The following is a 13,926-nucleotide window of genomic DNA, read 5'->3' as shown; positions in this document are numbered from 1 at the left end:
ACTTACATGATGTAAACTGAAAACAGGTGATGTGCATAAACAGTTTTTTACTTATTTTTTTTTTTTTTTATGTGTACTTTTGTGTTCAACTGGCTTCAGATGGATTTGTAACCACAGACGGGAGTAAATAATTACAGAAGTTTTAATTTTCATCTCAGAATGAAATGTTTGACTCCCAATTTGTATTAGTCGAGTCTGGTTCTTTAAAACAACAACAACAAAAAGCAAATACCTCCTCCTTGAGTGGATTACTTTGGATATAAATATATATGATTTAATAGGAATAGTTTGTGGCCAAATGATCAGTAATGTCTTATTGATGCATACATTTCAACATTTGCCTCTTTTTTTATGATGTTTTGCCCAATGCATTTATTAGTCGCATAAATTACTGTCATCATCCACATTTTAAAACCAGAGACCTGTAAGGGGCACATCAATCTTCACACATGTGTGCTGTCTGTTTTTTATCATTAGACTGTTAGGTTGCAACCCGGTATCACGACAAGACGTGAAATAATCACGTTGGTCCACTTTGGAAAACGTGTAGATGTCACAGTTTAACAACCTCAGACGTGAATCTTACACGTTTGCGTTAACACGTTCCCGTGGAGAAATACCCGGATGTTCACTTATTTTACTCGCCATTGCTGTAAGCTCTGCCATAACGATCTATTTTAGTTTTCATTAAATCGAGAAAAATGGCATTCTGTTGTATTGAAGACCACTGAGAAATTTTCTATTTAATTATTTAATATGTATAAACAATATTTTCAAGGTGAAAAGCATTCATTTGCCTTGTTCCATGCCGAAAAAACGTCTCAATGTCACATTTTTATTGAAGTAATGAGTAAAACGTCTATTTTTCTTGCTTCCCCCAGCTCCTCGTTTAGGTGAAAGCTAAACAATGTGTTATATCGACGTTAAACCATGTTAACCATAACCAGCAAAATATATTTTTTGCTGTGTATGGTAGAATACATTAATAGTGGATACCCTTGCCAAACGTGAGAACTACACGACAGAAAAAAAAATACCCGAACGCATCACGTGACGTGACGTCACCGTAATTTGCTAAAGTTTAATTTAAAGAAAACAAAACACTGAAATAACGTGAAATTTGCATGTTTTTTTTCAGCTGTGGAAATTCGGGGAAAATATCCGTTAATGCACGTTAATGATCCGCTTGCAACTAACGTTAGACATTCTCCTTACAAGTAGGAGTCGGTAATGCGCAAAATCGATGCGAGATTGCGTATCGCCAAATAAAGGCAGAACAAGAGGACTTCCTCCTCTTCGGACTTCATTAAGCAGGTAAGAGAGGCGTATTAATATAAGAGGCGTTGACAACAATATATACTAAAATGTAATTATATAAGGTCTATTGTCATTTGCGATATTAATATATTAAATAACTTATTTAATATTTTTATGGTGTTCTTTGGTCACTCAGTAAATGTCTTAATTTTCCAATAGACTTTTAACGTCAGCAATTTAGTTGTCTTTAGTTGCAATTAAGATGGCTGAGCAGGACATTGGTGCAGCAGAGGATGCTATGTTCCATGCAGACCTGCTTTTGGCTCAAATGAAAGTGAGTATCTTTAGTTATACAGCTCAATTTGCAAATGAATGGGATTCATACAGTGAGTAAAAATGGGAGAAAACCCACTGCTGATGTGTTTACATGTAATGTTGATTTTCTCTGGTGCAAGGAAAAACAAGATGAGAAAAGTGCACCCCATAACCGGGAGAGTAAATTTCAGTGGATTGAGAGAGACTGTGAAGGTCGTCCACTGCTGAAAAGAAAGAGCAGAAGCGGAAAAACGCGTATGCGTTCTTCAGCTACAGGTTGGTCGTCATCTGTATCCTACTGTATATTCTGAATAGGTGTGTGTGGAGCCAGGCTAGGTTGGTCTATGTCTTCTCTGGTTAAATCACCTGTAAATATAGCCTATAACTTCACTGCTTTTGATTGTTACATTCCCCACACATTCCAGGATGCCTATGCCCCCTTGCAAGTAATGTTTCCAAACAAATTTAGTCTGACCATTGCATCAAGGAGTGATGCAGTAACATTACAGTACGGTAGTTCTTTTTCTTTCTGGTAGAGTGTTATGTCTGATTTACTTACATGCACCAAACTGCAAAAGTATTTAAGGGAGACTTTACCCCAATATCTTTCAGTCCTGAATCCTTGTGACCCAGCTGAGGAGGTATCCATGGTGACAGAACAAAACATGTCTCAACACTTACTTGGTAGGATGACTCCATATTGACATTTTTTAATCAAATGAACCGTGTAAAATTATTGTTACTTCACTATATTGTAGCCAAGTAGTTTAATCTTTCCAGAACCACAATGGGGTCTTTGTAGAATCCATAAGGAGCTTTTTTTCATGTCCCTCTTTCAGACAGTGAGATGCAGAAACTGCAGGAGATTCTGGCAACAACTGTTGAAGCTTCAGATGGTCCTCCTTCAACATCATCATCATGGAGCTTGCGACAGTCTGCAGCCCAAGATGAGTGGCAGAAAGCAAGGCCCTACCACCTGGACTGCTTGTTGTTCTCCAGGGTGGTCAAGGAAAATAAATGCAGTCAGTGCTCATCTCCTGCCATTATTCGTTGCAGAGACTGCATGCCTGAAGAGTGGCTGTGTATGGAGTGTGATATAATTTGCCACAAAAAACTGGTACTCCATAACAGGGAGTCGTGCATTGATGGATTTTACCGGCCCATTCCGCCAACGGTGTGCTGTGTGAAAGAAAATGGCAGATGTACATTAAAAAATCAAGGTACTGCTCTGATTAGTGTGTGTGTGTTGTAGTATTTACATTTCTCAATCAGACAATCCTTTAAGCTCTTTTCAAAATTTCTGCAATTTCTTTTTAGTTCGGCTGTTGCCTACAGTGAGACCTGACCGACTGTGCACCTGTGACCCAACAAACATCACAGAATCTGCTGGAAGAGTAACTATTTTGGTTTGCATAAATGGTAGGTAGGCTTTATTTTTTGGTTTTGCAGTTAAGGGTCACAAGATATTCATACGTTTGATTCTTTTTAGGTCGTTATGACTTGTACTTGCCCAATTTGGCGTGCAGAGTGTGTCTATCACAATGGACACCTGACAGAAGCGACCTCATAAGAAGTGGGTATTGGCCAGCATCTGTAAATTCTGAAACATTGTTTTCAGTGGATGTATTCAGCACATTTGAGGAGATGAAAACCGTTGCTCCGGGTTTGTCAAGACAAGGCTTTTTGCGGTTGTTAGAGCAGAGGACAGAGCAGTTTGGAAGGGTATGTTCTGTGTGGATGAAGATTTCCTTAATTAGAGACCATTGGCTATTTCATTTTACTTTTCTCTTAACTTTTTGCACATTTACAGAGCGGTAAAATACATGGAGATGCATTTCAAAGGAGCTTTGTGGAATACACTTTCTGCCAGTTTTTATGTGAGAAAATGGCAAATGTGGAGCACTTCACCTGCCCAGCATGTACACCCAACATGCTTGCGGTTTCTGCAGACGGCAACAGAAAACTGTACAGGTTTCAACACTCTAAAGGGTAATGCAAGGCAAGATGCCACACTACATGGCTTTGCTGTACAGTATACACTGCACAACATCACTCTGTGACAGGGGCACTACATCATAGTAGCTCATGTTATCACAACACAGACGCTTCTATTTCTAATGAGATAATTATTCAAAGTTCCATGATCTGCTGTACTTGTTTCTGCTTCCTCCCTGGTTTCCTCTTTTGCTGTCATTGGCCATTACTCTGCACCATTTTATAGAATTGTCATACATCACCACACTACAACAACATGACACATTTGATACCAGATATAAATATAAATTTGCCACACTTTAAAATCCAGTACGAAGAACCATGTGGTGATAATTTTGTATTTTGCAGCTGTGCGCCTTGCTTAAGTTGTTTTACAACTTTTAAAACCTACTGAACAAATGGTTTCTGCCACTGAATATGCCTTTTTTCTGCTTTCATTGAGGTCAGAGGAACCATACTTTGAGGGCATCTTCATTGCCAAAGATGTGGACGTATCCTCTTTCGTTGAAGAAATCAGGAGTAAAGCGAAAAGTGTTAGTAATTCAGAATTTGTAGCCCTGCTCTGTAAATGCAGTATTTTTGCCATCTAATATATCTATAATTTTTTTTCATGCAGACTCCAGGAAAAGGCACTTGTGGTGCTACTCAGTGGTCTGCTGCCAGGGAGACTGCCAGAAGAGCTAGCAAACTTGATGAAGAGGGTCTTGAGGTAGCTGTTTGCAGGCATGGGGTGATATTAAAGGGTCTCAACATGTACAGGGGGGAGATCTTTGCGTATCCCCTATTCCTGCAGAAGGAGCTTCAGGCAGCCACAAACATACATTTCTACTGCACTGACATCTCATGCAAGTACTGGCCCTATCTTCAGAAGATGTCAGTCTCTATGCCTGAACTGAGCCCTCTTCTTCAAATGAGACCATTTCTGTCAGTCATGCACGCCAAGGCCCAGTCAACTAAGTGTGAGGTATTGTCTTTATTATACTATTTACTATTTTTATTTAATTTAATTATTGATAATGGGAATGCACAATTTATGTCTTTGCAAAACTGAGATTGGTGCATCCCTAACCAATAACTTTTTCACACATTTGTTAGATTGTCTGGAGTGGTAGGAATCAGGAGGGTGCTGGCGCAACTGCAGGGGAAGAGGTGGAAATGGTGAACAGTTTCCTCTCTCGTTGTGCTCTCACAACGAAGTACATGACCAAATCTGGTATGTGATTCTCCTTTATTACATTAATACAAATGTTTTGTTCTTTCAGCTATTCTTTCATTAGTCTTTCATTCTTTATACAAAAATACAGAAGCGAAACCTTTATTTTAATTAAATTTGAATAGGCCGTCCAGTAACATTTGAATATGTTTTCTAAAAGCTCGCAATGACATGCTGACTGTACATGCAATTGGGTGGAATAGACGCAAGCATGATGGCCTTCATCTTGCATTGTCCAACAGATATGTCAAGGTATTGACCATATTACACAGAATTAATCTGGTCCAAGATGGCAAAGGCAATTGTTTGTTTGCATTTTTATTGAAGACCGTCCGAAAGGCTGAGGCTGAGTCCCAGAGGCTGGAGAACTTGAGCCGTGAACTTGGGTGTCCTGAGAACATGGTCCAGCAGTGGGTACATGACGTCAGACAGTGGGCCACTGATGGTACAGTATTGACGTTATAAATAATAGGCTGTTTACAGTTACAGCATAGTGTGCTCGACAGTGTTGAGGACGTGTTACTGTAATTACATTACTTTATTTTGTAACACATTACGTTCCTAAATGAATATCATATTTAAGGTGTTTTAGCCACTGTTGCAAACTGCACATACAGCATAGTGCTAATGGATATAGTGCCATTGATGCACTGTCAGGTAGATTTTATCAGAAATGTAAATTGACCTTTCCAAAGTGGTTATTTATTCATGCTTTTGTCTCCTCCCAAGATTCTATAGATGTCAGACAGGATGACCAACATATCCTTCAGCGGTCGATAGAGCACATATGTATGGGTGTCTATCAAAAAAAAGCAAGCCTTTATAATCAGACAGGTATGTTGTTGAATTATCTATTTTATTTACAAGACTTGTGAATCTCTTGTCTAGATTTTATGTTTCTGTCATGTGTTTGGAAATTATAGACAGCAACAAGATTCGACAAATGCGGCGACGGAAACTGGGGGAAGAGAAAAGGAAACTCTTTGAAGCAATCAAACGATACAATGAGCAGGTGCCAGAGAAGGAGGGCATAAATGAGCAGATGGTGGAGAGCCGACTCTCTATGGTGGGCCATGGCAGTGGGGAGGACAGTCTAATATGGCCATGGGAGGTTCACAGCACTGGTATGGAACAACTTCTGTGAGGGAGAGGGATTACATTGAGCAAACAGATGTTGACGCAGCTTAATGGGCATGTATGCTATACAACTATATTGCAGCTTACAGGTCAATCCTGTTGACTGGCTCATTTGTATGACTTTAGAATCCACAAACATCCTCACTAAGAAGAAGATTTTCGATGCATACATGTCAAAGATGCGGCTGCAAGAAGAGAAGATCCTAATTCTTAGGGAGATGAGACAGCACTGCACCTACCTCAGAGGGCTGGCTGATGGCATTAGGAAGCTGATTGCAGAAATGTCTGGAGGAAACCGTGGTAAGAACATGGGGTTAACACTGAAGTGCCGTTTTTATTATTTATTTATTACTTATTCTTATTATTTATCTATTTATTTATCTACTTGAACTTTGGTTGCTGCTTAGTCTATGTATTGTGGCCTGTGTATTTTTTGTTTTGGTGCCCAAATGCAATATGATGTCATTGACAGTGTTTCTGAATGCTTGATTAAGTGTTGTCTTGTTGATATGACTGGTAGGCTAAAATTGAATTGCCCTACGGGGATAAATAAAGTTAACTGAATTGAATGTTACAATGCTGTTCAGATATGGAAATGTATGTTGGCTATCTTAACTGGGTCAAGTTAAGGGTCTAAACAGGTAAGAATTAATGTGTGCCTTTTTCATTTTATATTTCCTCCTAGGCAGTTTAACTGACGAGGGGCATTGTGGGCTACAGTGTCTTCTACAGGAAAGGCTTGCTGATGTGGAGGAGAAGATTAAAGTCGTTTCCTCAAGATACAGCTTGGCTTTAGGACCTCTATTCCCTGAAGACTGGTCTGAGGAGATACCAGAGATACCGGATGAGAATAAAGGACTTGAACACGAGAGCTCAGAGTACAGTGATTTGGAAGATGTCTAACTAATTTGTGAATTGACATGTGTTTTTGCATTTGCTTGCCGGTTTTTTTTGTTGTTTTTGTTTGGAGGGTGTGGTTTTGGACATACCCTTTTTCAATAGATAGTCTCCCTTATTTAATTTACATAAATACCATTGCCTTTATTGTGATGAATAAACTAGCAAAATTATTTCTGTGTCAGATGAAGAGTCCCCACCCACCAGCCCTGTAACTGATCAAATGAATGTACTTGGTACTAACTCTATAAATAAAAGCTGACGTATAGTGATCTTTCTGCTGTTATTCTTTATCTGCTTTGTATGCTAGGCTTTATTGTTCCTGCTGCACCACATTCTCACACAGTCTCTCATAGTCTGACAGTTAGTTGTTGAAACCTCCAAGACTACTTTATGGATATTATAGCAACTACAAACCCTATTCCATAAAAAGTAAGTTGTGAGTAAAAAAGGAATGGAATAATTTACAAATCTCATAAACTTATATTTTATTCATAATAGAATATAGATAACATATCAAATGTTGAAAATGAGACATTTTAAAATGTCATGCCAAATATTGGCTCATTTTGGATTTCATTGGATTTCCAAAAAAGTTGGTACCGGTAGCAATAAGAGGCCAGAAAAGTTAGCTGGAGGACCAATTTATTAAGTCAATTGGCAACATGATTGGGTATAAAAAGAGCCTCTCAGAGTGGCAGTGTCTCTCAGAAAACATTGTCGGTGAACACAATCCACCGTGCCATTCACTGGTGCTGGCTAAAACTCTATAGGTCAAAAAAGAAGCCATATTTAAGCACAGGTGTTTTCTCTGGGCCAAGGCTAATTTAAAATGGACTGTGGCAAAGTGGAAAACTTCTGTGGTTAGATGAATCAAAATATAAAGTTATTTTTGTAAGACTGGGATGTCATGTCATCCGGACTAAAGAGGACAAGGACAACCCAAGTTGTTATCAGTGCTCAGTTCAGAAGCCTGCATCTCTGATGGTATGGGGTTTCATGAGTGCGTGTGGCATGGGCAGCTCACACATCTGGAAAGACACCATCAATGCTGAAAGGTATATCCAAGTTCTAGAACAACATCTCTTTTAGGGAAGACCTTGAATTTTCCAACATGACAATGTCAGACCACATACTGCATCAATTACAACATCATGGCTGTGTAGAAGAAGGATCCAGGTACTGAAATGACCAGCCTGCAGTCCAGATCTTACACCCATAGAAAACATTTGGAGCATCATAAATAGGAAGATGCGACAAAGAAGACCTAAGACAGTTGAGCAACTAGAAGCCTGTATTAGTCTAGAATGGCAAAACATTCCTATTCCTAAACCTGAGCAACTTGTCTCCTCAGTCCCCAGACATTTGCAGACTGTTAGAAAAAGAAGAGACGATGCAACACAGTGGGAAACATGGACTTGTCCCAACTTATTTGGAATGTGTAGCCCTCATGAAATCCAAAATTATATGTTCTCTATATTCTATTTTGAATGAAATATAAGTTTGAGATCTGTAAATTATTCCATCCCTTTTTTACTCCCAATTTCTACAGTGCCCCAACTTTGTTGGAATCGGGTTTGTACATCAGTCTAATATATAATGCTGTTTTTGTTTAAGCTCATCCAACTGCAGACGTGTTCGGTGAAAGGATTCTGTATTATTTTGTGCCTCTTATTAATGCAACATAAGTCATATGTGCTTCAAAAATAAAATAAAATCTGTGTGCAATTAATTATCTGCCACAGACCCACCCAGTTTTGCATTGACTTTGCATTGTTCCTTCACATTTACTATTCAGACTGTTAGATTTTGGTTAAATTGACATTAGGAAATGTTGGCATGGGACATTTATTGATACAGGGGTTGGTGACAAATTTGATTTGTGAAATGTGAGACCCCTAGCTGGTTCTGAGTTCACAGAAGGCAGAGCCACAAATCTGAAAAAATAGATTTGGGGTGTAAAACGGTCTATGAATGAATGAGGTGTGATTTCGACTTGCTCCCTTGTTTTGTATCATATGTAACGGTTTAATGCAACATTTCATTGTTCAGTTAGAAATGGTAAACCTATAAGTTTAATACCCATAAAATGCATATGGTTCAAACAGGCCTTTATATTGGTCACACCAGATGATATGGACTACCTTTGCCATCTTTAAAATATGCCATTTAAGATAACAAGGAACTTTTAAATTAAACAAATAAGTGTGTCTTTATTCTCTATATCACATATGTTTCCATTGCTGATATGAGGCCTGTTTGACCCATGCCGTTCATAGGCTCGATATTAAGCTTAGACCTAGGGTTGACATTTCTAACAAGAAGACCTCATAGAATGATGAAATTTGTTATATAATGTCCCACTATGATGTAAAGGGAGAGATGTGAAGTTACACCTTGCACAATCTCAGACTCTGTAGCACCCGTAGGAATGTAATTTTCCCACGCTTTGGTTCCGCCTCCTGGCAACGCACAAGCAGTTAGAGGTCTCAAATTTGACAAATAATTGTGTATTTATGTCCTGTATAACGTATGTTTCATAGGCTGATATGTGAAGAAATTACTGACATGACCCTTAAGACCAACAAGAGATTTGACCCTTTTATTGAGGTCACACAATGTTTATTTTCCTTAGCTTAACACGTTGACAGAATGTGTTGTATGTGAAAGTGCATAAAAGAGTCAGTCCAATGAAGGCATTATAACAACGGTTTATTAAACACTCACACAGACACACACACACACACTACATAAGGAAGGAATCCTCCTCCACCCAGGTGCTTCTCCATTTTTTTCCACTGAAATGAAAACAGAGAACATATGCATGTTATGTGTAACAAGTATTTGTTTTAAGAGTTCAAGAACTTACAAAACTACTTAAAAAAAAGAAGGGTGTTGTCATTTGACACATTTGATTCATTATCACTTACATGGTGACAAAAATGGCTGAATGTTATGTAAAAAACATGGATAAATATTACATACTTTGTCAAGCTTTTTTACTAAGTAGAGTGCAATTTTATAAACACTACAGAAAGAGATAAACTGAAATAAAATCTTATAATCATCCCGAAATATTTATCCAATATAACTTTGTGTAGCCCACATTTTTTTTATATATGTTGGCTAATGAATTAATAACTTGGGGCCTTTGAGAAAAAATAATAAACTGGCAATAATGTTTACCAGTGTTGGGGAGTCGTGAACTACAAACAGTTAAATTATTAATTTGACTGAATTTGCTGTAGCTTCCAAGTAGTTCAAATGCATTCTTATTTGTATATTAATTCAAATACTTAAATTACATTTTTGCCATTTTTGTGTATTTAACTACTGAAACTACCAACAAATTAGGGCCATAAAAAGAAAGGAATGATTATGCGAAAATGCTGTATGGCACAACACTAGCGAATGTGAAACTTTGCCCCGTGACTTGGATCCGCTCTAAAATGTCATGGGTACTTACTTGACCCATGATACATCTTTCATGAAACTCATGCTGGTAGTTTTTGTGTAATCCTGCTTAAAGACAAACAAACAGCACTGAAAACAAAAAGGAGGTAAAGAGTAAAGATTTCCATGCATACCATAAACTGCAAGGGTGCCATTTCAGAAGGTATTCCTTCCTTCCCTAATGAAAACAGAATATTAAGTTAGTTTGATTGTTGTCAATACTGCCAGCTACACAACTAAGGAATTCAGACCCCTTTCACTATTTTCACATTTTTTGTTCTGCTGCAGCCTTGTGTTAAAATAGTTTAATATAATTTCCCCCCTCAATCTACACACAAAACCCCCTAATGATGAAGCAAAAGTGTTAAAAAACCTAATAACTGTAAGAAACGTAATCTGTAGGTCTACATTTAAAGTACATTAGTTAAGTAGGCTTATACGTGAAATAACTAACAATACACTTTCATAAATAAAAGCCTCTTTATTTTGGACTGTATTTTGAGTTGTCTACATATAGTATATACAATAACCTGTTCTTCATTGCACGTCTTGTAAATTTCTGTTCACCCAAATATTTATGTAAGTATCTCTGTACATTTCTGTTCACCTAAAGAAGCATTAGTCTAATACTTCTGTACACAATTAGTTTATATATATACATATATATTCAGATTTCTTCTTGTGTTTGTATTATGATAATAATGGCACTCTGCATGGAGCGACCTGTTTTACATTTCACTGCTGATTATATATTCTCTATATAACTGTGTATGTGACAAATAAAATCTTGAACCACAAATGTAAAACATATGTGAAATAATAGTGGAAAATAATATGTCATATCATTATGTGCAATGTAGATAAGTCTTGTGTGTTAATAAGTTCAGTTCTAACCTTGCATTAACATCCATTCTTTAATGTTCTACTGCCTAGTTTTTATCCATATCAGGTAATGGCTGACCAACCTCTTTAACTCGTTCCTTCAAAATATCTCCCTTGAATACTTCCTGGCTGCTGTGAGAGCAATCTGAAATACACAATTTGTTTTTGGTGAAATGTCCATTAATTTTCCAATGTAAAACAACCACTAGATTGTTTGTCTCAAAAATAAATTAGATACATGTTTGTAAAAACATATACACCCACCATTATTTTCCTTCCTCTTGTTTCCTCCAGGAGCAGGGATGGCAATATTATGAGCTGGGGGGGTAGGAATGGGAAGAGTAGAAGCTGGAGTGGTAGGAATGGGAAGAGTATGAGCTGGAGTGGTAGGAATGGAAAGAGTAGGAGCTGGAGGGGTAGGAATGGGAAGAGTAGAAGCTGAAGTGGTAGGAATGGGAAGAGTAGAAGCTGGAGGGGTAGGAATGGGAAGAGTAGGAGCTGGAGTGGTAGGAATGGAAAGAGTAGGAGCTGGAGGGGTAGGAATGGGAAGAGTAGAAGCTGAAGTGGTAGGAATGGGAAGAGTAGAAGCTGGAGGGGTAGGAATGGGAAGAGTAGGAGCTGGAGGGGTAGGAATGGGAAGAGTAGAAGCTGAAGTGGTAGGAATGGGAAGAGTAGAAGCTGGAGGGGTAGGAATGGGAAGAGTAGAAGCTGAAGTGGTAGGAATGGGAAGAGTAGAAGCTGGAGGGGTAGGAATGGGAAGAGTAGGAGCTGGAGGGGTAGGAATGGGAAGAGTAGAAGCTGAAGTGGTAGGAATGGGAAGAGTAGAAGCTGGAGTGGTAGGAATGGAAAGAGTAGGAGCTGGAGTGGTAGGAATGGGAAGAGTAGAAGCTGAAGTGGTAGGAATGGGAAGAGTAGAAGCTGGAGGGGTAGGAATGGGAAGAGTAGGAGCTGGAGGGGTAGGAATGGGAAGAGTAGAAGCTGAAGTGGTAGGAATGGGAAGAGTAGAAGCTGGAGTGGTAGAAATGGGAAGAGTAGGAGCTGGAGGGGTAGGAATGGGAAGAGTAGAAGCTGGAGTGGTAGGAATGGAAAGAGTAGGAGCTGGAGTGGTAGGAATGGAAAGGGTAGGCGCTGGAGGGGTAGGACTGGCAAGATTAGGAGCTGAAGGGGAAGGAATGGGAAGAGCAGGGGCTCCATAATAACCTAAAAGCAACCAGTAATACAAAATTTGGAATTATAAACAGCATCTAGGGTGGAATATCAGTACATTATGTAACTATGCAACACTTACTTGATGTGGCCAGTGAGTTGTCTACAGGAGGCTGTGGGATCTCTGCTGCTGAGGCTGCTACTTTCTCTGACTGACTCCAACCTAGTATTAACAGAAGTCAAACAAAAAATAAATTAAATAACACCATATAATTAAAGGGTTTAATTGATTTCAATATGGCATGACTGCTATAAAAAAAACGTACTATTTATCTAATGATGTCTTGTTTTACATTAACATACAACAATACCTTGCACAACAAATTCAAACAACGCCTCCATCCTCTTTAGGCAGGCAGATGCTGATTCAGTGACTTTACATCTGGGCAGAAGAACCTCACAGGTCCATGATTTAGTTCCAGGGCGGGATATAAATAACACACCCCTGGAGCCAAGGGCCTGAAACCTTTCCAGCTTCCAACAAGAGTAAAGCAAAATCTACATTATTATAATGTAGTAATATTATTATATTATATATAAAGGAAGTTCTTAGTATACTAACATAATGACATATGCTGCATGTATACATATTCATAAGAACTATTTCGCTGCAACAACAGTCTTTAGAATTTTGGGATCAGCAATTAGAAGCTTTACACAGAGATTTTTTATTAAGAAGATGTGTCAATAAGTGTAAACCTAAAACTAAAAGATAGAGGTGTTTGATTACTTATGTATGCAAGCCAAAAAAATAAAAATAATAATAGTCTGTAACATACCAACAAAGAAGCGTCATCCATCAGGTGGGATGAAGTGTTATTCTTTTTCTGGGCCTGGGCCCATGTCTCTGATTTCAAATCAAATCTTTCTATTTTTTTTTTCAAACGCAGATTGTGGGGCTGCACTGCTTTGCAGTACTTGCACGTCTTGCAAGCCACATTGAGTGGCATAGAACAAGAAGCACATTTCTTAGTAGTTGAACCAGGTCCTGGCATATCTGTATGGAAAGAGACATAAATTCATAATAATAATAATACAATGAAATGATATAAAAATTGGCAAATTTTTCTGGTCTTTGGCTGGTTAGACACGAACATCAGGGCACGGTGTCTCAGGCAATTTTCATTTTATTGTTTGGGGGTGGGGGGTCAAATTAAATATGGCACTATACCTAACAGCATAGTTAATAACAACTTGAACTTATATAGCGCCTTTCATTGTACCTAAGTTTGCTTAACAAATGGTGGGGGGTGGGGGGTTAGTCTATAACTCAAATAATCATTTTGATGATGAGTTTATAGACTACTTTCTACTTAAAAGGGATTGTTAAAGTTAGCCCAATTAGCAATACAAGAGACACTATACATAGCCAATCATAGAACATTTTTGATGTGCCCAATTGATCAGTTTTAAACAAGCGCTCTGATCAAATAAATTGAAATGTTTAAAATGATTAACTGATAATATATTTAAGTTGAACTGATTGATGAAATTATGGTAACACTTTAGTTTAGGGAATAAGCATTAGCAATTAACAAATAACTAATGTGTCTTTAATAAGGCCTGCATTA

At 38.2% G+C, this 13,926-nt stretch overlaps 1 protein-coding gene across 6 annotated transcripts; it reads left to right on the top strand.

Annotated features, from left to right (window-relative positions):
- Positions 1-498: 498 nt before the first annotated feature.
- On the top strand, positions 499-7,085 carry LOC113105248 (uncharacterized). 6 transcript variants are annotated; one of them, XM_026266323.1, is made up of 17 exons: positions 499-1,314; positions 1,509-1,591; positions 1,713-1,848; positions 2,185-2,256; positions 2,412-2,792; positions 2,890-2,991; positions 3,062-3,294; positions 3,383-3,561; positions 4,010-4,100; positions 4,184-4,531; positions 4,663-4,780; positions 4,941-5,032; positions 5,108-5,225; positions 5,510-5,614; positions 5,704-5,904; positions 6,044-6,217; positions 6,603-7,085. In XM_026266323.1, the coding sequence occupies exons 2-17, from the start codon at positions 1,520-1,522 to the stop codon at positions 6,818-6,820; spliced, it is 2,640 nt and encodes an 879-aa protein (XP_026122108.1). In that variant the 5' UTR covers positions 499-1,314; positions 1,509-1,519; the 3' UTR covers positions 6,821-7,085. The 6 variants fall into 6 exon arrangements, with proteins under 6 accessions (XP_026122108.1, XP_026122102.1, XP_026122120.1 ...); XM_026266317.1 differs by having other exon boundaries at positions 1,477-1,591; XM_026266328.1 differs by having other exon boundaries at positions 1,244-1,314; positions 1,499-1,591.
- The last annotated feature ends 6,841 nt before the right edge of the window (positions 7,086-13,926 follow it).

Source organism: Carassius auratus, chromosome 1 (assembly GCF_003368295.1).
Source record: "Carassius auratus strain Wakin chromosome 1, ASM336829v1, whole genome shotgun sequence".
NCBI classification, from domain to species: domain Eukaryota; kingdom Metazoa; phylum Chordata; class Actinopteri; order Cypriniformes; family Cyprinidae; genus Carassius; species Carassius auratus.
The sequence above is the reverse complement of the archived record's forward strand: the minus strand, read 5'-3'. Positions and strand labels throughout refer to the sequence as shown.